This window comes from Myotis myotis, unplaced genomic scaffold (genome assembly GCF_014108235.1).
Source record: "Myotis myotis isolate mMyoMyo1 unplaced genomic scaffold, mMyoMyo1.p scaffold_m19_p_45, whole genome shotgun sequence".
NCBI classification, from domain to species: domain Eukaryota; kingdom Metazoa; phylum Chordata; class Mammalia; order Chiroptera; family Vespertilionidae; genus Myotis; species Myotis myotis.
Genome location: NW_023416352.1, coordinates 1200384 through 1222528, shown reverse-complemented (window position 1 = coordinate 1222528; position 22145 = coordinate 1200384). Strand labels below are relative to the sequence as shown.

General features: G+C 56.6%; 1 protein-coding gene and 1 long non-coding RNA gene across 2 annotated transcripts; one reads left to right on the top strand and one right to left on the bottom strand.

Annotated features, from left to right (window-relative positions):
• Positions 1 to 8525: 8525 nt before the first annotated feature.
• Positions 8526 to 21220, bottom strand: BCAT2 (branched chain amino acid transaminase 2). Its single transcript, XM_036307178.1, has 11 exons — positions 21106 to 21220; positions 17119 to 17193; positions 16367 to 16570; positions 12644 to 12754; positions 12449 to 12568; positions 12181 to 12344; positions 10335 to 10477; positions 10106 to 10191; positions 9793 to 9933; positions 9633 to 9707; positions 8526 to 8930 (listed from the first exon to the last, which is right to left on the bottom strand). The coding sequence occupies exons 1-11, from the start codon at positions 21211 to 21213 to the stop codon at positions 8892 to 8894; spliced, it is 1266 nt and encodes a 421-aa protein (XP_036163071.1). The 5' UTR covers positions 21214 to 21220; the 3' UTR covers positions 8526 to 8891.
• Positions 17505 to 20641, top strand: LOC118655410. The gene is made up of 3 exons (XR_004967263.1): positions 17505 to 17551; positions 18146 to 18276; positions 20531 to 20641. It is a non-coding gene; the product is annotated as an uncharacterized LOC118655410 (long non-coding RNA).
• Positions 21221 to 22145: the final 925 nt, after the last annotated feature.

The window sequence follows — 22145 nt, the reverse complement described above, 5'->3', positions numbered from 1 at the left end:
TTTTTAAAAAATATATATTTTTATTGATTTCAGAGAGGAAGGGAGAGGGAGAGAGAGAGAAACATCAATGAGGAGAGAGAATCATTGATCGGCTGCCTCCTGCACGCCCGCTACTGGGCATGTGACCTGACCGAGAATTGAACCGGGACCTCCCGGTTCACAGGTCGACACTCAACCACTGAGCCACGCCGGTCAGGCCGGTAATATAATCTTGATCATATTTTTTTTTAATGTTTTTATTGATTTTCAGGGAGAGAGAAAGGGCGAAGAGAGAAACATGGACGCGAGGGCACAAACGTCGATGGATCAGCTGCCTCCTGCACACCCCGTGCGGGACCAAGGCTGCCCCCAGGCATGCGTCCTGACCAGGAATCGAACCGCCACCTTGCGGGGCCTGGGAGGACACCACCCCCCACCCCCCACCGCCCCGCCCCAACCGAGCCACACCGGCCAGAGCCTGATTCTTCTTCTTCTCTGGGATCTTTCTCACCCAGAATAGAGTTCTTTTAGGGAAGGTTTGTCTTAGGAGTTAGGCTTTGCTCATCCACCAGGTGAGGTGAGGTTTGCAGTTTGATGGTTCGGCCCTGGGTCCCTCCCAAGGGGAGTCTCACCCAGTTCCAGGAGGAGACCCGTTGCTGTTGTTGTTTTAATATAGTTTATCGGTTTTTTTACAGAGAGGAAGGGAGCGGGATGGAGAGTTAGAAACATCGACCAGCTGCCTCCTGCACACTCCCTTATTGGGGATGTGCCCGCAACCAAGGTACCTGCCCTTGACTCGAATCAAACCTGGGACCCTTCAGTCCGCAGGCCGACGCTCTATCCACTGAGCCACACCGGTTAGGGCTGTTGTTGATTTTTGTGTGTGTTCCGTCCCCCCCCACCCCCCCATTAAACAGTCTCATGATCACCTGACTTAGGAAGTTGATTCTGACGATCCTGAGTTATCTCATATCTGTTTTCTCAGTGTCCGATCTTTTTTTTTTTTTTTTTTCAGCGTCCTATCTTTATAGCAGGGCCTGGAGAACGTGTCCTAAGCGTCATGCTTTTATTGCATGTGTCGGGTGCCCTTGGGGTTAATAAAACTCCGTCGGTTTCCCGTGTACAGTTCTATCCTACGTCACCTGCCCAGAGTCACCTCACGTCCCCAGCCCGGGCGGCCAGGTCACTCAGCAGCTGTCTGCTCTGGGGTCTGCTCTGCAGAACGCCGGAAAGGGCGAGGCTCTAGGGCGCACCCAGGCCGGGCACAGCCCCTGCCTGTTCAGGGGAGGCATCTGCTTTCTCTTCTGCGTGAGACTCGCCTTCCAACTCTGTGGCCCCCTTTGCTGGCCAACGAGAGGGGACAGGGACGGGGAGGCCCGTTAGGAGCCCGGGAGGCAGGCGGTGGGACACAGGGCCTTCTTCCCGCCTCCCGTCCAGCCTGCGCCTGGCCAGCAGCCACTGCTCGCTCAGCCATGCGCCCCCCTGGGCAGGGGCACCGTCCCCAGACACCAGGCCGCCCTGGGAGTCAGCGCTGCCCGAGTCCCACGGATGAAGGTCTGAGTTCTGCCCTGCGCGGCCGGCCCTCCCAGGGCCTGCGGGCCACAGGTGTGTGAGCTGTTCCTGGTGACCGCTGCCTCCACCAGCCCAGGAATCGCCATGGTGCCCTGGCCCCGCGGCTCTGTTGGTTGGGTGTCATCAGGGCACTAAGTTGAGATAAGGGAGGCAACTGATGGATGTTACTCTCTCTCTCTCTCTCCCTCTCAAAATCAATAAAAACATATGTTCGGGTGAGGGTTAAAAAAAGAAGAATTGAGCCCTGACCGGTTTGGCTCAGTGGATGGAGAGTCGGCCTGTAGACTAAAGGGTCCCAGGTTCGATTCCGGTCAGGGGCATGTACCTTGGTTGCGGGCACATCCACAGTAGGGGGTGTGCAGGAGGCAGCTGATCAATGTTTCTAACTCGCTATCCCTCTCCCTTTCTCTCTGTAAAAAATCAATAAAATATATTTTAAAAAATAAAAGATAAACATACTCAAATGTCTAAAGACATTTTTTAAAGGATCAGAAATGAGAGAAACCAAGGCATTATTGAAAGACCATGCAACAACAACAACAAAAAAGACCATGCAGGTTTTGAAAAGAACAAAATAGAACTTCTAGCAGGAATGAAACACACATGGGAATGAAATCGTCTCTGAAATGCCAAAGTCATCGGAAGAATTGAACGGCAGATTAGAAACAGCTGAAGGGAGAGTCTAGGAACTGGAAGACAGATCTCAGTGTCTTTCCCAGGAGGCCACCCAGAGAGACAAGTCGCTGAAAAATGGAAGAAGAAATTCAGAGGCAGGAAATAGCATGAGAAGTTGCAATAAACTTCCGGAAGAAAACATAAAGCAGAAGGGAGAGGTAACCTTCCTAGCTGAGGCTGGCTGGGTTGGCTCAGTGGATAGAGCATCGGCCTACAGACTAAAAGGTCCCAGGTTCGATTCAGGTGAAGGGCACATGCCCGGGTTGCAGGCTCGATCACCAGTAGGGGGGGGCGTACAGGAGGCAGCCGATCAATGATTCTCATCATTGATGTTTCTATCTCTCTCTCCCTTTCCCTTCCTCTCTGAAATCAATAAATACCCTATATAATAAGAGCATAATATGCAAATCAACCGAACAGCTGAACAGTGGAACGACCATCCGGACAACCACCCAGATGACCATCCAGATGTCCACGCTATGGCACCCACTGGCGCCAGGCCAGCCAAGGCAGGGGCAATGTGATTGGTCGGGGGCATTCTGGGTGGCAATTTGGCAACATCTATAACAGTGTAAATGTATCCTTTGGCCTAGCCATCCTATTTTGTGGGACTTAGTGTATCTATACACACCCCTATATATTGGGTCTATACACACACACACACACATATTAGGTATATGTACCTTTATATATCTCCATATCTGTTTATGTATATGTGTTTATGTATTGATCTGAGAGAGGGAGACATCAGTTTGTTGTTCCACTTATTGATGCGTTCATTGGTCGATTCCTGTATGTGCCCTGACTGGGGATCGAACCTGCAACCTTGATGTATTGGGAGAGGGCACTCTAACCAACTGAGCTACCCAGCCAGGGCTTATCTATATAGATATAAAAGGCTAATATGCAAAGTGTCCCTTTGGGAGTTTGACCAGAAGTTCAATCACTCACTATGACATGTGCTGACCACCAGGGGGCGGCGCGGAATGAAGGAAGGCCCGGGCCAGCGGCCGGAAGGCCCCGATTGGCCCTGATTGCAAACCAGGCCTAGGGACGCTACCCATGCACGGATTTCGTGCACTAGGCCTCTAGTTTGTGTATATTGAAAACTGTGAATTTATAATGCTATATCCAATTCAAGTCCAACACCTCTAACTTGCTCCCTTTCCATACTTATATCCCCCCTGCCCCCGCTTCTCCGGACGTGAGGAATCTGACATCCATTTTCCTTAAATTGCTTCTTTTTTATATATATATATTTTATTGATTTTTTACAGAGAGGAAGGGAGAGAGATAGAGAGTTAGAAACATCGATGAGAGAGAAACATCGATCAGCTGCCTCCTGCACATCTCCCACTGGGGATGTGCCCGCAACCCAGGTACATGCCCTTGACCGGAATCGAACCTGGGACCCCTCAGTCCACAGGCCGACTCTCCATCCACTGAGCCAAACCGCCTTCGGCAAATTGCTTCTTTGATCAATTCCCCTGTGTGTCCCCCATCCTCTCCTCTGCCCTCTCCCAGGCCCTCCTCGCCCAGCGTGGGTTTCCACTCCCCTCTCCCACTTGGGAGCTTCCCTCTGTGCTCAGCTGCCGTGTGAGTGGATGCCCTCCACACCCCTCTACGGTCCTGACCCCCATTCGGGGCCACGGTCCCACACCCCCTCCCCAAGCTGGCCTGGCCTCCTCCGCCCAAGGGCCTCTGGACTGTATTGTTCAGGAAGAGAAGGAAGGGGAAGAGGGAGAGTGTGTGATCCTATGTCGTGCATTTAAACGTATCAGTGCTCTTGTGTGTTCGTTTGGTTTGGGGTTTTTTTGAGCCTCCTGTGGGGTTTTTTTTTTTTTTAATGGCTTTTGGATTCTGAGTTCAAAAGCTTCTCTCCACACCCAGGTTGTAAAGGAACTTTCTAGTGTTTACTTCTCACTCTTTTATGGTGTCACATGTTCCATTGAAATCTTTGATCCGTGTGGAGTTCAATCAGCGCCTTATTTCCCCCCCATTCCTTCCTTCTATTGAGCGGGTAGGGTTTATTTTCCTTTTTGGGTATTTATTCTCTTTATCAAAGTTACATGGGCACACAGTAAAGTCACCAAGTGCTACGTGTTCAGTTTAAACTTCTACATCCTGTCCCTCCGGCCATTGATCCCTGTATGAGATAACCACTGAGGCAAATAAACTCTGAAATACCCGTGGCTTCCACCACGGAGTTTTTTGTTTGTTTGTTTTTTTAATATTTTATTGATTTTTTACAGAGAGGAAGGGAGAGGGATAGAGAGTTAGAAACATCGATGAGAGAGAAACATTGATCAGCTGCCTCCTGCACATCTCCTACTGGGGACGTACCCGCAACCAAGGTACATGCCCTTGATTGGAATAGAACCTGGGACCCTTCAGTCCACAGGCCGACACTCTATCCACTGAGCAAACCTGGTTAGGGCCACCACGGAGTTTTACTTCTCCTTCGTGTGAAGTCCAATCGGCAGAGGGGCAGAGGGGCAGAGGGGCAGAGGGGCAGGAACCCGGGCTGATGGCAGCTGTGCTGTCTTAACACGCGACTCCCAAATTCTCCCTGGGGGTGGCAGCCGGACTCCAAGATGAACCCCAACAATCCTCACCTGCTAATAGCCACTTGCTGCCTCGTCCTCTCCCACAGTGCATGCAGGTTGGTCTGTGTGACCTGTAGCATATAGAAGAGGCGATGGGGTAGCGATGGGGTATTACCTCTTAGAGCAGCGGTTCTCAACCTGTGGGTCGCGACCCCTTTGGCAGTCGAACGACCCTTTCACAGGGGTCGCCTAAGACCATCCTGCATATCAGATATTTACATGACGATTCACCACAGTAGCAACATGACAGTTATGAAGTAGCAACGAAAATAATGTTATGGTTGGGTCACAGCATGAGGAACTGTATTTAAAGGGTCAGAAGGTTGAGAACCACTGTCTTAGAGTAAGTTATAAAGGCTATGGCTGGCCCTGGCTGGTTTGGCTCAATGGATAGAGCGTCAGCCTGCGGATTGAGGAGTCTCAGGTTCGATTCCAGTCAAGGGCACATGCCTGGGTTGCGGGCTCCATCCCCAGTCGGGGGCATGCAGGAGGCAGCTGATCAATGATTCTCATCCTTGGTGTTTCTATCTCTCCTCTCTTCCTCTCTGAAATCAATAAAAATATATTTTTTTAAGAGACTATGGCTGCCTCTCTCTCTCTCTCTCTCTCTCTCTCTCTCTCTCTCTCTCTCTCCCTCTCTCTCACTTGCTATGGGAGAGACTAGCAGCTGTGTCATGACGATGCCCAAACCGCCTATGGGGAGGCCAACTGGCAGCAAGGAACTGAGGCCTTCAGCCAGGTGAGTGAAGCCAGGTGAGTGAAGCCAGGTGAGTGAAGCCAGGTGAGTGAAGCCAGGTGAGTGAAGCACTTGGAAAGAAACCCTTTAGCCCAGTGGTTCTCAACCTTGGCTGCACATGAGAATCACCTGGGAATCTTTTTAAAATCCTGATTTCTGGGCCTCATCCTCCGGAAATTCTGTTTCTTTGTTACTAATGTTGTGGCCTCACCCCATCACAAAGGAACAGAATTTCCGGAGGACGAGGCCCAGAAATCAGGATTTTAAAAAGATTCTCAGGTGACTCTCATGTGCAGCCAAAGAACCACTGCTTTAGCCCGTTGAGCCTCCAGGTGGTTTCAGTCCTGGTTACGCTTGCCTGAGCCTCATGAGGAAGCCGGAGGCAGAACCACCTGGCGAAGCTGCTCTGGATCCAGACCCTCAGGAACCATGGGAGACAGTCCATGTTTGTCATGGGAAGCTGTGAGATCTGGGGGGCGACTTGTTACGCGGCAGTCGGTAGCTAATACGCCGGCATCCACGTCCCATGAGCAGGTGGAGAAGGGAGAACGAGACGACACTGGAGCCAGTTCCCTCTGCTCCTGTCTCAGTCACACCCACTTCCAGTGTCTGGGGTTGTTGGCAGCCCCGATGGTCCAGAGCTCCCAGGGCCAGCTGGTCCCGGACCGTGTCCCAGGCACAACCGTCCTATTTAATCCTCCCAACGAGCCTATGAGTGAGGTGCTGTCAATATCTCCATTTTACAGATGGGGAAACTGAGGCCCAGAGAGGGAGTCACTTTGCCCAAATCCGCACAGCTACACAACAGAGGAGGGAGGGCCTTCTCAGATATATGATTTGCAAGTATTTTTTTTTTTAAATATATTTTATTGATTCTTTACAGAGAGGAAGGGAGAGGGACAGAGAGTCAGAAACATCGATGAGAGAAAAACATCGATCAGCTGCCTCCTGCACACCCCCCACTGGGGATGTGCCCGCAACCCAGGTACATGCCCTTGACCGGAACCGAACCTGGGACCTTTCAGTCCGCAGGCCGACGCTCTATCCACTGAGCCAAACCGGTCAGGGCCAAATATTTTTTTTCTTCTTTAAGAAATCCCTTAAATAGTTCTTGTCATTCTGATTTGGCTTTCTCTTTTCTGAAAGCCTCAATTTAATCGTGTTTTTCTTTTTAAAATATATTTTATTGATTTCACAGAGAGGAAGGGAGAGGGATAGAGAGTTAGAAACATTGATGAGAGAGAGACATCCATCAGCTGCCTCTTGCACGCCCCCTACTGGGGATCAAGCCCGAAATCAAGTTACATGCCCTTGACCAGAATCGAACCCAGGACCCTTCAGTTCACCAGCCGATGCTCTATCCACGGAGCCAAACCCGTCAGGGCCTCAATTTAATCTGTTCTTTCAAATATGTTTTTATTTATTTCAGAGAGGAAGGGAGAGAGAAACATTAATGAGAGGGAATTATTGATTGGCTGCCTCCCGCACGCCCCCTACTGGGGACTGAGCCTGCAACCCAGGCATGTGCCCTTGACCTGATTCGAACCTGGGACCCTTCAGTCCACAGGACGACATCCACTGAGCCAAACCGGCTAGGGCTCAATTTAATCTTATTGCTGTTTTTTCTTTTAACAAGGAAGTTAAGTACATACGTGAATACTTTTTATTACCACTATTTTTATATGATACTAGGTGTTCCTGAATAGAACAGAATTGATTTTATTAATATTCTTGGTCATTCATTAACTTAGAATTGGTACTTAGCATTCACAATTAGACTAATCTGATTGTTTGGGGACTTATTATGGATAAGGTTTTGGTGGTGGTGTTTTTTTTTTTTTTAGAAACCAATAAAAATGTTCACATCTAAATGCAATATTGTTGAACTTGATTAGCAAAATGAAAACGTTTAGATTCAGAAAATCAAATTTGCAAAGTGGCTTTCGTACATGAGCCCAAATACATTTCTGTGAATTTTTCAGGATCCTGATTACTAAATTAAATGGAAATTCACATTTTGGTTCTTGCCACTTAGTGCACAGTTATTATTTCAAGTGAAGAACTTCCTGAAGCCTGAATCTGGCTTGAAATATGTTGAAGAAAGTCAATTTTCTGAATCCATGAAGTCCCCTAAGTATCGAATAATTAAATGCATCCCATTTTTACAGATAGCCATCTTCGCACACAAATGAACAACTTTTTGGAGAAAGCTAAAACATGACAAGGCAAACTCAGTTGTCAAAAATCAGAGCAATTTGCCCTGACCGGTGTGGCTCAGTGGATAGAGCGTCAGCCTGCGGACTGAAGGGTCCCGGGTTCGAGTCCGGTCAAGGGCATGTACCTGGGTTGCGGACACATCCCCAGTGGGGGCGTGCAGGAGGCAGCTGATCGATGTTTCTCTCTCATCGATGTCTCTGTCCCTCTCCCTTCCTCTCTGTGAAAAAATCAATAAAAAATATGTATATATAAAAATATAAGAGCAATTTTAAGCGCTTTCCACACCCCCGCCGGTCCCAAGCACTTTACATGTACATCATTTTACCCTGTTTGGCCTTGGTGGGCGGGCCCTGTTTTCTTTACTTTAAAAACGAGAAAACGGAGGCTCAGAGCCGTGAACGCACTTCCCCAAGGTCAGTTACTAGGGAATTCTTTTGGTGAGAGTTGATCTCTAACTAGGCAATGTAAGAGGGTTCCCTGACATGTGACTATGTGCACCCCCATATTCTCTTCTGCACCCCAAGAGTGGCCCGGTGACTGCATGCGCAGCGGGGCTGTCCCCGCGATGGGGATGGGGGTAGAGGGAGGCGCAGGTCAGTGGGGGAGAAGCTCAGTTCGTGATGAAGGAAGAATTTCCCACGTCAGAGAAACCGGGGCATTGGGGGCTCGGATGGAAACTGAACCCCGGTTAGGACCCCGGCGTCCCTGAGCGGTGACATCACTGGAGAGGACAGCCGAGGTCGTGTATTTGGCATTTTATTTCAAAATTCCAGCAAGAAGAAGAAGAAAACGGCAGCACTAGGGAGATCGGCCTGAGAACGGAGAGGTGCGGAGTCGGGCCAAGGAGCGTCCCGGCCCTCGGCGCGGAGCAGCGGGAACCGAGTCCCCAGGCCTGAGCGGAGCGGGGCGAGGCGCCCGGCCCGGCCCGGCCCGTATGGCTTTGGGAGTGTCGCGGCCACGAGGGGGCGCCCGAGACCCAGGCGTCCCGGCCCCCGCCTGTGGTTTCGTATTGCACTTGAGGTTGAGTCATTGGTAGGGACGTGAGGATCCGGCGGGGCTCGATGCTGCAGGCCGCTGGGTCCGAGGGCGGACGGCCGTCTGCAGCGTCACACCCGGAGCGCCCACTCGTGGGCCTTTGCTCCGTACTGCGGGCAGCAGAGGCAGAGCGTGAGGGAAGCCGCCCGGGCTCCCCGGGCTGGGGCGTCCCAGGCAGCGCGCGCACAGCTGCGCCCCGGACGCTCCTAGGAAATGCCAGCAAGTGGGGGGGGGGGGGGGGGGGGGCGGGGGGGGGCGGGCAATCATTGCAAAGGTGCGCAGAGGCTCCAGGGAGAGGTAGTTCTGCAGAGGAGCTACTGTACGCCCCGAGGACCGGGGAGAAGGCCCGGGTGGCGCAGCTCTAGGTCCCCATGCGCGGCTCACAGCTCCCGGGAAAGGGGCTCTGGGTGAGCCGCGTGCCAGCTGCGCCCAGAGGTTCGCAGGGAAGATCCCGCGGCCCAGCGAGCGGAAATGCTCCCAGGGGGTTACGAGAGGCAACAGTCCCGGCCACTGCGGGCCCAGAGGCTTGTGGGCGAGAGTCCTCAGGCCAAAGGGACAGCCCGGGGCTCCGGGGGCATCCGCGGGGAGTGGACTTCCCGGCTCGAGGTCCCAGAGGCTCGTGGGAAGGGGATGCCCCCCACGGGAGGGACACCCGGGGCCCAGGAGATGTCCTAGGCCACGGGCTGCAGGGCCCCAGGCCAGCGGGAGGGCCTGGTCACCTCCTGGGACTGGGGGGTGGGGGGTGGGGGGGCCCCTGGGCGGGAACCTCTGGGGAACCAGCCACCGGCCGCCTCCCAGCCAGTGCGCCTCACCTGGATGGCCTTCAGCTCCTTCTGGAAGCGGAGGATCAGCTCGGGCCCGTGGTCCATGGTGGGAATGTGGAGGTCCTGGAAAGACAGCGCCGTGAGGACGCAGGGTGTCCCCCCCACCCCCCCACCCCCGGCTCTCCCGCCTCCAGGGCAGCCACCTCACCTGGCCTTGGTACAGGACTCGATGCACAGGGCACACCTGGCAAGCGGTGCCCGAGCCGAAGACTTCCCGGACCCGCCCCTCCTCCAGCGCCCGCAGAAGCTCCTTCATGGTGATCTTCCGCTCCACCACGCGGAACTCACCCTGCGGCCGGAGGCGGTGCCGTGAGCCGGGCTGCAAGGCCTGCCGCTCCCGCCCTAAGGATGGGGGGAAAGACAGAGGCCCAAGGAGGGGAGACAGACACCCGAGGACCAGAGGAGGGGGACAGAGACAAGCCAGTGCGCCCCCCGCCCCCATGCCCCGGCCCCCGCCTCACCCAGGAGTGAGCCAGGTCCAGCAGGCTCTGCCTCACGACTCCCGGCAGGATGACACCCTCCAGCGGCGGGGTCACCAGCTCCAGCACTGGGTCAGGGGCAAGGATGGGGTGTCACCTCACGCCCTCAGGCCCCTCCATCGCCACCCCCAACCCCCAGACCCGCCCTCTGCTAGGACTGCACCACCCGCCTCCAGCAGGGCTCCCGGGGGTGGGTGGCGGGTGGGCTCACCCCCGTCCTCGTGGGTCCAGTAGATGAATATGTTCATGGTGCCCACCTCGGTGAGCTGGTGGTCAGGCCCGTACAGCCAGAGGACCTGCTCGCAGCCCTTCTTTTTCGCCTCCTGCTGCACAAACACTGTGGGCCCGTAGTTCCTGGGGGAGGACAGTGTGGTTGACGCGGGGCAAGGGACCCAGCCTGCTCCTCCCCGGCTCAGCCCGCCCCTGGCTCCCCGCGACCCAGGACCCAGGACGGCTGCTTGGGGCCAAGGCTCTAAGTAGTCCGTCCTCCCTTCTCCAGGTCACGAGTGCATCCCGTTTCCTTTTTGTTTTTTCTCTTTAAAAAAAAAATATATATATATTTTTTATTGATTTCGGAGAGGAAGTCAGGGGGAGAGAGAGAGAGAAACATCAATGATGAGAGAGAAGCATTGGCCGGCTGCCTCGTGTGCGCCCCCGACGCAGGATCCAGCCCACAGCCCGGGCCTGTGCCCTGACCGGGAATGGAACCGTGACCTCCTGGTTCATAGGTCGATGCTCAACCATTGAGCCACACCGGCCGGGCCCTGCTTCCTTTTCTGGGACCTTCCTCATCCAACTGCCCAGTGTCCTTCAAAACCCCGTGATGGCACCTGCTCTCGGGGCGTTTCTGAACCTCCAGGCCGGGTTGCAGGCCTCCTCTGCACTCCCCAATAAACCGGCCGCTCAGCGATTTCCCACCTCACTTTGTTTTAACGCCGCCTCTCACCCAAAGCCCGCCTCACCCATCGCCTGCTCGCAGGCCTCCCAGGGCTCCCCATCATGGGGACAAGACCACATGCCCGTGTTGTGGGCTTGGTCCCCAGTGGGGGGCAGGCCGGGGCAGGAGACAGCTGATCAATGCTGATATTTCTCTCTCTCCCTCTCCCTTCTTCTCTCTTTAAAATCAGTAAAAACATATTTTTTTAAAAAAGAAGAAAAAAGATCCCAGCGGCTCAGTCTGGTGGCCAGGCCTGGCCTGCTCTGCACCAGACTTACTTCCTCCCGGACAACTCCCAGGACGGGCCCCTCCGCCTGCCCCCAGCACGTGGGCCCAGATGAGCAGCTGTGCACCAGAGTCTGCACCCGGGCCATCGCCTTCCCACCCTCGGGCTCCCTGAGTCACCACCTCTTCTGTGAAGACGGGCAATGCCCCTCTCACCCCACCGGAGCACACGCGGCCCTGGACGGGGGCGCCCCCAGCTTCTGCGCCCCCAGCTTCACTGGGCACAGGGCCTGGCCCCAGCCGGCCTCAGGAGATGTGTGTTTGGAAGGTTCTGAGCGAACCCCCAGCTGCGACCACACTCGCTGTCCCCACACCCCCGGACCCCATCCTCCGCCTCCATCCTCCCTCCCTGTCGGCCCCAACCAAGGCCCTGGTGCCAGTCGGACACAGGCAGTCCCCACGCAGGTGATGGGCGCTGCGGCCCAGGGGCCTGGGGAGCTGGGGAGGGGGGAGGGAGGGCGGGCCTGGGTGCTCAGAGGAGGCCACTGGGGGTGAGACCAATGGACTAAGTGTAAACTTTATTGCTGGGGGCTTCCCAAGAGCCAATCCTGGCTTCCTCACTGACACCCCCCCCAACACACACACACACACCCCGCCCTCACCACCGGGGTGCCAATGATGTCACATCCCCATGTATGGGCAGAGCTGTCCCCAACCATGTGAACCAGGACGGGGAGGGCAATGGACATCCAAGGACACCCCCAAAGCATGGGCGCTACACCCTGAGACTCTTGACTCCCAGTGGACCAGAGGTACAGGAGCAGGGCGGGGCGCGGTGGGGGGGTGGGGTGGAGAGAGGTGGGGAGCAGCTGGGGGGAGGGGCGGGACTACTTACCCGCCCACCTTGTAGTCCCCGACGCCACCCATCCAGGCGCGGATGAATCTCGGGTCGGCCAGGAGGGACACAGGGGTCATGGCGTCTCCGGGGAAGTACGAGCCCACGGGGCAGAGGATGACGTAGAGGAGGGCTCGGGTGGCGCTGGAGACACCCAGCGAGGGCTGCGGGGGCACAGGGGGCACCAGGACCCCGGGAGTCAGGCCTGCGGCCCCGCCCCCCACGCCCCCCCCCCCCCCCCCGCCCCCCAGCCGCAGCGCGCGCCCACCTCGTTCCCCAGGAGCACGGGCCGGATGTAGAGGCTGGCGCCCGCGCTGTCGGGGACCCAGTCCTTGTCCACTTCCACGAGGCGGCGGATGCACTCGAGCAGCTCGGCCTTGTCGAAACTCTGCGCGGGATTCCCACGCGTCAGGGCCCGCGGCCCCCCGGCCCGCGCCCTCCCCGCCCGCCCCCCGGGCCTCACCGGCAGGCAGAGGCGCAGGGCCGAGCGCAGCATGCGGTCCATGTTGAGCCAGGGCCGGAAGAGGCGCACCTGCCGGTCGCCGCCCTTGAACGCCTTCATGCCCTCGAAGAGCTGCGGGGACAGGGGCGCGGCTCAGGCAAATACCCCAGCGAACGGGGGGCGGGGGGACAGAGACCCCGAGGGACGAGACACAGAGACACTCGAGAAAGCAAAAGGGAGACCAGCCCTGGCCGGTGTGGGTCAGCGGGTAGAGCGTCGGCCTGTGGACTGAAGGGTCCCAGGTTCGGTTCCGGTCAAGGGCATGTACCTTGGTTGCGGGCATATCCCCAGTGGGGGGTGTGCAGGAGGCAGCTGATCGATGTTTCTCTCTCATCGATGTTTCTAACTCTCTATCTCTCTCCCTTCCTCTCTGTAAAAAATCAATAATATATATTTAACAAAAAAGACGGTGACCAGCCATGCTAACTGGTGAAGCAGGGTGATGGGGGGCGGGGGTGGGGGGGGGGGAAGGGGACAGGTCCTATGGCTCTACTTTTTTTTTTTTTTTTAATATATTTTATTGATTTTTTTACAGAGAGGAAGGGAAAGGGATAGAGAGTTAGAAACATCGATGAGAGAGAAACATCGATCAGCTGCCTCCTGCACACCTGCTACTGGGGATGTGCCCGCAACCCAGGTACATGCCCTTGACCGGAACCGAACCTGGGACCTTTCAGTCCGCAGGCCGACGCTCCATCCACTGAGCCAAACCGGTTTCCGCACTATGGCTCTACTTTTACGTTTGAAGTTTCCCATAATAGAAATACTTTTTAAATACACTTAAAAAACAAAACAAAACACGTTGGCCTGGCCAGGTGGCTCAGTTCATTCAAGCATCGTCCTTTACACCAAAAGATTGTGGGTTCGATCCCCGGTCAGAACACAGACCAGAATCAAAGAATCAACCAATGAATGCATGAATAAGTGGAACAACAAATTGATGTTTCTCTCTCTCTCTACCATCAATAAATACATTTTAAAGAAGGCACGATGCCCCCCAGTGAGTATGACGTCGGCTTCCTTTTGTGTGAAAAGAATGGGAACAAGTACACACATCGGTGTTGCTACCCAGAAAGCAGAGCGCGGGCGGACTGGGGAGAGGTGTGGGGGCCGCTGCGGGAGGGCAGCTGGGGGGCTGGGGGCTGGGGAGGTATGTTCCCTCTTTCACACTTAGAATCCTGAACTGGGTGAATATATGACCATTTTTTAAAAACACATTTTAATTTAAAAACACCCCAGCCCTAACTGGTTTGGCTCAGTGGATAGAGCGTCGGCCTGCAGACTGAAGGGTCCCGGGTTCGATTCTGGTCAAGGGCACATGCCTGCATTGCGGGCTTGATCCCCAGTGGGGGACGTGCAGGAGGCAGCCGATTCACGATTCTCTCTCATCATTGATGTTTCTATCTCTCTCTTTCCCTCTCCCTTCCTCTCTGAAATCAATAAAGATATATTAAAAAATATATATATATATATATATAAATAAATAAAAACACTCCAAATAAAATTCAAAAATTTTAAGTAAGGGGGGGGATAAGGACAGGAAGCAGGTGTTATATGTATTATTCTGGGTGAGTATTATTACAACAACAACAACAATAAAACAACAATACAGGTGGTCCATTTGTTATTCCACACAGGCCCAGTGTGAAGACGACACAGGAAAGGGGTTTTCCCCGGCCCTGGGCTCCTCACATGCTTTAAACGAGAGGGATCATAGAAAGCCTATGTTTTGGTCCTGGCCAGTGCGGCTCAGTGGGTTGGGCACCGTGCCATGACAGGTCGCTGGTTCTATTCCCGGTCAGGGCACATGCCCGGGTTTCAGGCTTGATCCCTGGTAGGGGGCGTGCAGAAGGCAGCCCATGGATGCTTCACTCTCACATCAGTGTTTCTCTCTCTCTCCCCTCTCCCTTCCTCTCTCTCTAAAAATCAATTAAAAATCTTAAAAACAAACAAACAAACACAAAAGTGTATGTTTTGTGTGCCGGGGCCTCCAAACCCTTTCATTGGCACTCCCTCAGCTGCCGGAGTGAGTGCTGGGTCCCCGGCCGGCAGACAGAGAGGTAAATAGATGGTGGTTTCCAGAGAGCACCTCCCTGTGGTCAAAATCCCCCCTGTCCAGCCTTAGTTCCCAACTGCCACCGACGGCCTGCCTCCTCTGCACAGAGCTGGCTGGGTCTAGTCAAACGTCCAGACGGGAGGGGAGAGGGGGGAGAAGCCCTCAAAATTCTTTTTTTTTTTTAAATATATTTTATTGATTTTTTTACAGAGAGGAAGGGAGAGGGATAGAGAGCCAGAAACATCGATGAGAGAGAAACACCGATCGGCTGCCTCCTGCACACCTCCCACTGGAGATGTGCCCGCAACCAAGGTACACGCCCTTAACTGGAATCGAACCCGGGACCCTTCAGTCTGCAGGCCGACGCTCTATCCACTGAGCCAAACCGGCCAGGGCAGCCCTCACAATTCTTAAAAGCATACCTCATGCCACAGAACCATCTCCAAAGGAACAGAAATTACTCAAACGACAGACCAGCGACTAAAACTGTAATATGTCCATTCAAGTCCCCTCACAGCTAACGTCTCCACAGGAAGGCCGTGGGCTCAGCCAGAGCTTTAAGTCGCGAGCCAAACGCCCTGGCTCTCTCCTCACAGGCCCTCGCCGGCCCTGCAGAGCCGACCCGCCTCCTGAGTCCCCATATGCTCACCGTCCACGGACCTCCTGGTCCCCAGCCAAACCGCTGGGCGCCATCCTCAGCCCTCCGCTCTCCCCTCGTCCAGCCTGCAACCCCTCAGGTCCCTCCTGTCGAGGGCCCAGCTCCAGCCCCAGCGCGGGCCTCCTCACCTGGGCCTTTGCCCCAGCCTGGCCTCCGGGCCTCCAGCCTCCCGCCCCACCTCACCCTCCACATGGCCTGAGCGGGGCCTCCCGGTACCCAGCGCTGGCCCTGCTCCGTGCCTGCTCAGTGCCCATGGCTCCCAGCGCCTCGACGCAGTCCCAGCCACTCAGCCTCTCTGCGGCCCTGAGGCCTCCTCGGCCGGTGCCCCGCACTCCCGTCCCGCAATCCCCCAAAGATGCCGGGCTCTTCTTTGCACCGTGTCTCTGTACTGGCTGTCCCCTCTCCCTCTATTACCCCACTTTCTTTCAAGTTAGAGGCAGAACTGGGTCCCTCCTCTGGCTTCCCGCAGCGCGTTGGCCGCCTCCATCGGGGCTCAGGCCGCACTAGCTTGTAACCAAATCGTGGGCCTTTTTTTTTTTTTTTTAGTTCTCACTTGAGGATAATTTTCCATTGATTTTTTAGCAAGAGGGGAAGGGAGGGGGAGAGACAGAGAGAGAAAAACATCAGTGTGAGAGAGACACATTGAAGGGTTGCCTCTCACATGCGCCCGACTGGGGCCGGGGATCGAGCCTGCAACCGAGGTTCGTGCCCTTGACCGGAATCGAACCCACCGATGCCCTAGCCACTGAGCCAAACTGGCCAGGGGCAAATGGTGGGGTTTTCAAGGGAAGGAACTGGATCTGCTCATCTTGGGGAACCTCAGCATCAGCCAGCACAGGGCCTGGAACATGGGGAGCCTCAGAGAGCAGACGATGGAGACGCGGAAAGAGGAGACAAGAAGCAGACACAGCGGGAGGGAAGAGATGAGAGAGCAGAGAGCGACGGGGACAGAGGCCGGCGGCCATGCCACCTGCAGCGAGTAGTGGAGCGCGGAGCAGGCCGGGTGCAGCGTGAGGCTCTGGAAGGGCTGGATTCTGGGGTGGCTCCAGCCCTTCTTCTCGGACCACTCCACCATCAGCATGTGGTCGGTGAAGGTCTTCCCGAACACCAGGGTCTCGTTGGGGCCAGGCTTCTTATGAGGCTTCTGTGTCATTTCCAGCTGCAGGTCCGCAGCCTGAGAAAAGAAAGGGGACCTGGGTGTCCTGCAATCGGCCACAACCTGCAAACTAGGGGGGGAAACTACAACTCCCATGAACCTCTGGGGCTAAGACCCAGACAGAAGAGGGTCCTGTGGCCCCAGAGGCTTCTGGGACGTGCAGTTTCAACTCTTTCCCACAGCCTGGTGGCAGGCAATCAGGCTAGCCAGGGGTGGGCAAACTTTTTGACTCGAGGGCCACATGGGTTCTTAAACTGGACCGGAGGGCCGGAACAAAAGCATGGATGGAGTGTTTGTGTGAACTAATATAAATTCAAAGTAAACATCATTACATAAAAGGGTACGGTCTTTTTTTTTTTTTTTTTTTTAGTTTTATTCATTTCAAATGGGCCGGATCTGGCCCGCGGGCCGTAGTTTGCCCACGGCTGGTCTAGCCCATTGCTGCCCACCTTGACCTTTGAACCCTGGACCTTTCGGAGATTCCCGAATCCCACCTTCAGCCCCCTCCTGCCTCGGACCCAGCCGTTCAGGCCCCAGCCCCTCTGCCTTGGGATCCTTCCTTTTACCTTGAAGCTGGAGGAGGCATATCTTCTGGGGCCACCCAGAAGCCAAGGGGCAGTGAGAAGTTTTCGGGCCCAAACCTGGGGGTGGGGACAGAAGGAAGGTGGTGAGGCAGGACAGAGGGAGGGCAGTCCTTTGCTGCCTCCTTCGCTTGGGAGGCCCCCCTGACCTGTTCTTTCCAGGTCCGGGGCTCTCTAACGGGCCGTGTGGCCTGGCCAAGTCTGGCTCTGCCCTGACCAGCAGGTAGCAGGAGGGGCTCCTGAAAGAGGCCAAGTCCCTCCCTGGCCCTAGGAGGGCCACCCCTAGAAAGAGCTGAATCAGCTCCCATTCCCTCCTCCATGCTGGGCAAAGTCAAACGTAGGCACCTCCCACCCCAGGGAACTTTGGCCCCAGCCCTGAGACCAGTTCAGACAGAAGACGACAAGGGAAAGTACACAGGTAAGCGAGGGCCTCGCCGGGGGACCCAAATCCCGATAAGAGTGGGGGACCTAAGGTCATGCTCCCCCAGAACCCAGGATCTACACCCCCACCTCCCTCCGACCCAGGAGTCCAGGCCCCCAGCTCCCTCTTCCTTCAGATCCAGGGCCAGGTCTCCAGCCCCAGGCCCTTGACTCCCTCCTCCTTTGGACCCAGGAGTCCAGGCCCCCAGCTTCCTCCTCCCTCAGACTCAGGAGTCCAGGCCCCCCAGCCCCTCCTCCCTCAGACCCAGGAGTCCAGGCCCCCCAGCCCCTCCTCCCTCAGACCCAGGAGTCCCAGTCCATATTCGTTCAGGGTATTAGACCCACCGAATTCAGATTATTTGAAGCCCCCAGCCCCACGCTTTGGACACCAGTGATTCCAATTCCCTTCAGATCCCAGGGCTGAGGGGCAGCCATGCGGACGTGGAGGCCACCCCAGTCAGCCATCGACACTGTCCAGATGAACACTTCCCTGTGGTCCTGCCCGAGGCAGCAGGGGAGCGCAGGTCTGGCTGTGCCCAGCAGGGTGGCCTCTGCCCAGTGTCCTTGGGCCTCACAACGCCTCTTTCTCCAGCCCAGTGGGAAGGCAGCTGGGTCATGAGGCTCGGGGAGACCACAGCCTCCCCTGCTCCTGCCCCGTGAGCTGGGTGAGCTGACGCCAAGCAATGAGAAGGGATGTGAATGGCGGCCGCGACTGGTCCGCAGGTGAGTCATGGGCAGAGGGGGCCGCGGGGCTTCCATGAGGGACAGTCTGGGCCATGAAGTCAGAGGAGTAGCCTGGATGGCGTGGGGCACCGGCTTCTGGCAGGCTCAGGGTGTTGCTCCCACACGTGGCCGCTAGGTGGCGATGTGTGGCCGGCATAAGCCTGTGGCCATGCTTCGGTCCAGGAGGGAACAGGACACCCACAGTACGGAGTCTGAACACACAGGGCAGAGGCAGCCCTCAGAGGGCGCAGAAATGGAAATAAAAGAGAGCAAGAGAGCGAAGCTCAAGAAGGAGAAGAAGAGCCCTGCCCGGTTTGGCTCAGTGGACAGAGCATCGGCCTGCGGACTGAAAGGTCCCAGGTTTGATTCCGGTCAAGGGCACATGCCTGAGTTGCAGGCGCGATCCTCAGTAGGGGGCGTGCAGGAGGCAGCCAATCAATGATTCTCTCTCACCATTGATGTTTCTGTCTCTCTCTCCCTCTCCCTTTCTTTCTGAAATCAATAAAAATATTTTTTAAATAAAAAAGGAAAGAAAAGGAGGAGAAAAAGAGACAGAGGGGAACCAAAATGGAAAAAAGAATAAGAGAGTATGAGAAGGGAGAGTGCCTGGCCGGTATGGCTCAGGGGTTAAGCGGCAACCTATGCACCAGGAGGTCAGGGTTCGATTCCCGCTCAGGGCACATGTCCGGGGTTGCGGGCCCGATACCCAGTAGGGGGCGTGCAGGAGGCAGCTGATCAATGATTCTCACTGATGTTTCTATCTCCCTCCCCCTTCCTCTCTGAAATAATAAAAATATATTTTTCTTAAAAAGAGAAGGAGAAATAAAAAATAGTAATAAAATAATTTAAAAATTAAGAAAAGAGAGGGAAGAGCAAGAATGAGAAAAACAGACAGAGAAATAGAAAACACACAAACAGAAAACAAGACCAAGAGATGCCAAAACAGATTGGAGAGGGGGGGGGGAGAGAGAGAGAGAGAGAGAGAGAGAGAGAGAGAGAGAGAGAGACAAGAGGGAGAGAAACTCAGGGAAAGTAGAGCCTGAGAAATCAGGAGAAATACTGAGTGGAATACAGAGAGGCCACGACAGAGAGAAGAGGAAAAGGGAAATCCGTGAAGCCCAGACTTCAGCAACGGAGCACACAGTGAAAGGGAGACCCTAGAGATGAGGAAGGGCTGCCTGAGAGGGACGGGATGATGCCACGACCTGGAGAGACACCATCTCCATGACGCTTAGAGACAGACCATCCAGGAGAGAGCGATACACGGGGCAGAAAGACACACCCACCGGGCAGGGAGGGTGCATTCTCGCGGGGTGGTAGTCGCACCTCTGCTCAGAGAAGGTGCCCCACCCTCTGGCACCCCAAGCCACAGGGATTGGGCCTAAAGGAGACTCTCGGGTGGTAGATGGGCGTTTGGGACAAGTGTGAACGTATGGGGGCTGAATTCAGGAATGAGGAAGGGCCCTAGCCGGTTTGGCTCAGTGGATAGAGCGTGGGCCTGCGGACTGAAGGGTCCCCGGTTCGATTCCGGCCAAGGGCATGTACCTTGGTTGTGGGCACATCCCCAGTAGGGGGTGTGCGGGAGGCAGCTGATGGATGTTTCTAACTCTCTATTCCCTCTCCCTTCTTCTCTGTAAAAAATCAATAAAATATATTTAAAAAAAAAAAAAGAAATGAGGAAGGTCAGGGGGGAGGGGCATCAGGGGGGAGGGGCAGCGTGCACAGGGCAGGGCTCTGTAACATCATGCAGCCTTCGCCGGGTCTCATTTCGGCCGGGACTGCCCCCACCACCATCCAGGGCTGCCCCCACCACATGGCCCAGGTGAGTCACCACCAGAGTCCCGGGTGGTCTCTGAACTAGCCCAGCACTGTCTTTCACACGCAGGCCTGCCCCCAAGTCACAGCAGGGCGTCCCCACCATAGAGCCCAGGACACCCCCATCCCGGACCAGAACGGGCCTGACAGCCCAAGACTCTGCACAGCCCAGGCCCAGGCTGTCCCTGTCGGTCCCACCACGGTTCCCCAGGGCGCCCCAACCCTAGCCCAGGCCTGTCTCCGCCGGCCACTGAGGCTCCCCGGGAGGACACACCTGCCCTGCCCGCCATCCATCCAGCTGGGCTCAGAGACCGGGTCAGGTGCAACGTTAGCAGGAAACACGTCTCCAAGGTTATGCTGTAGCTGGCGGGTGGCAATGGCCCCCCCCCTGGCCCCCCTCCTTCCTACACTTGTTACTGTTTCCTTTCCCAAATCACAGGCTTTGCGGAACGCCGCCGGTTAGCATCTTGGCAAGAACGGACTATCTCAGTCTTGCCCGGAGTAGCCCTGTCGCTCTGACAAGGCGCCACTGCCTCGATTTCCAAGCCAGGTGGGGAGCCCAGATAAGGGGTTCCGGGGGGGGCCCCAGCTGCCCACATCTCTCTTAACCTTTAGTTCCAACAAGACCAGACCTGAGGATGAATTCCGCGCCTTCATCCTACCCCCCTCCCCTACAGATCCCGGGAGCCCCTATCCCGCTACCCTCACCCGCTCGCTAGTCCCGTCTCAATCCCCACCCAGCCCCGCGCCTCTCCCGTGACTGTCCCCCGCTCCTTCCCAGACCCCGGTCCGGGTCTCCAGCCCGCCAATGAAGCCCCCCATCGCCCCTAAAGCTCCGCATTCCTTTCCAATGGGGCCCCCTCCTCCTCCTCCTCCTCCTCCTCGGCGCCTCGCAGCGGCCCCCGGGAGCCGGAGGGACGGCGCCCAGCGGGCGGGCTGCGGGCGAGAGGTCCTCGGGGAAGCGCGCCTCCCGCGGGCTCCGCCAGCCCCGAGCGCGGCGCCCCCCGCACCCACCTGCCCCAGCGCGGCTGCCGCCATCGTCGTTGCGGCGGGTAACTGCGCCCGCCCCGCAGAGGACGTCGCGGCCCCGCCCGGTCCACGCCCCCTCCCACCGGCGCCCATCCTCGCCCGGCGCCCGCGGGGAGCCCGGCCCGCCGCAGCGCGCATGCGCCCCGGGCGCGGGGAGTCGGTCCAAACCCCCGCCCCGCCCCCACCGGGGTCGGTTGCAGCCGCATCCAGGCTGCTCGCGGCCAAAAATGCATTTCGGTCGCTCCTGCCGCGGAGCCCGAGGTAAGAGGGGGGGAGGCCGGGACCCCCGCGCGTCTCCATCCCTAACTTGGACCCGTGCGCCGTGCAGGTCACGTGGATGAAAAGGGAACAGGCTCCGGGGAGAGGCCTCCGAAGAGGGCGGCGGGCAGGGCCGGGGGCCGGGGGGGGGGGGGGGAGGGGGGGTCCCCAGCCCTGTTTGCATATAGTTTTTCTTTCCAGCGAGAACGTGTGTATTCTTTGTAGCTTCTTAGGCGGTAAAGACGCACGCGGGCCGCCGTGCCTCCTTGCAGCCCCCTTCACCGGTGGGGCCGGGAAGTTTCCACTCCCCCAACTTATCAATGAGCCTCTAAGCCTGGGTCCCAGGGCAGGATTTCCTGGTTACGCCCCTTCCTGAGTCTCCCCAACTTCAGGGCCCAGAGGCGGAGGCAGCCCATGGCTCTTGCGTCACTGTGCCGCCCAAACCTCCTGGGGTCAGAGCGCCCCAACTCCTGCATCCAGGTTAGCGTGACCTCAAACTCCGGCCCTGAGCCTCGCTGCCCCCGTGATTCTGCTCTGGGTCATCCTCCCCCTCCCCCTCTCCCCCCAAATGCTGTGCCCCGGCCCTAACAGCCGGGGACCCCGGCGAATTCCGAGCGTTCCTCCCGCCTCGCCACCGCGCCTGCGGCTGCAGGGGTGTGGTGCCCGCCAGGCTGCCCGGCCCCGCCCCTGCCAATCGGAGCTCGCCGCACACCCCCCTGCAGCAGCCAATCCCCGGCGGCCCTGCAGCTCCACCCCTACCCCCACCC

Coding starts and splice junctions, on each gene's coding strand:
- BCAT2 (XM_036307178.1), bottom strand. CDS start 21,213: ATGGGCGCCGGTGGGAGGGGGCGTGGACCGGGCGGGGCCGCGACGTCC. Junction 10,192..10,334: donor CTGGACCCACGAGGACGGGG/GTGAGCCCACCC, acceptor CCCCTGACCCAG/TGCTGGAGCTGGTGACCCCG. Junction 9,708..9,792: donor GAGTCCTGTACCAAGGCCAG/GTGAGGTGGCTG, acceptor CTGTCTTTCCAG/GACCTCCACATTCCCACCAT.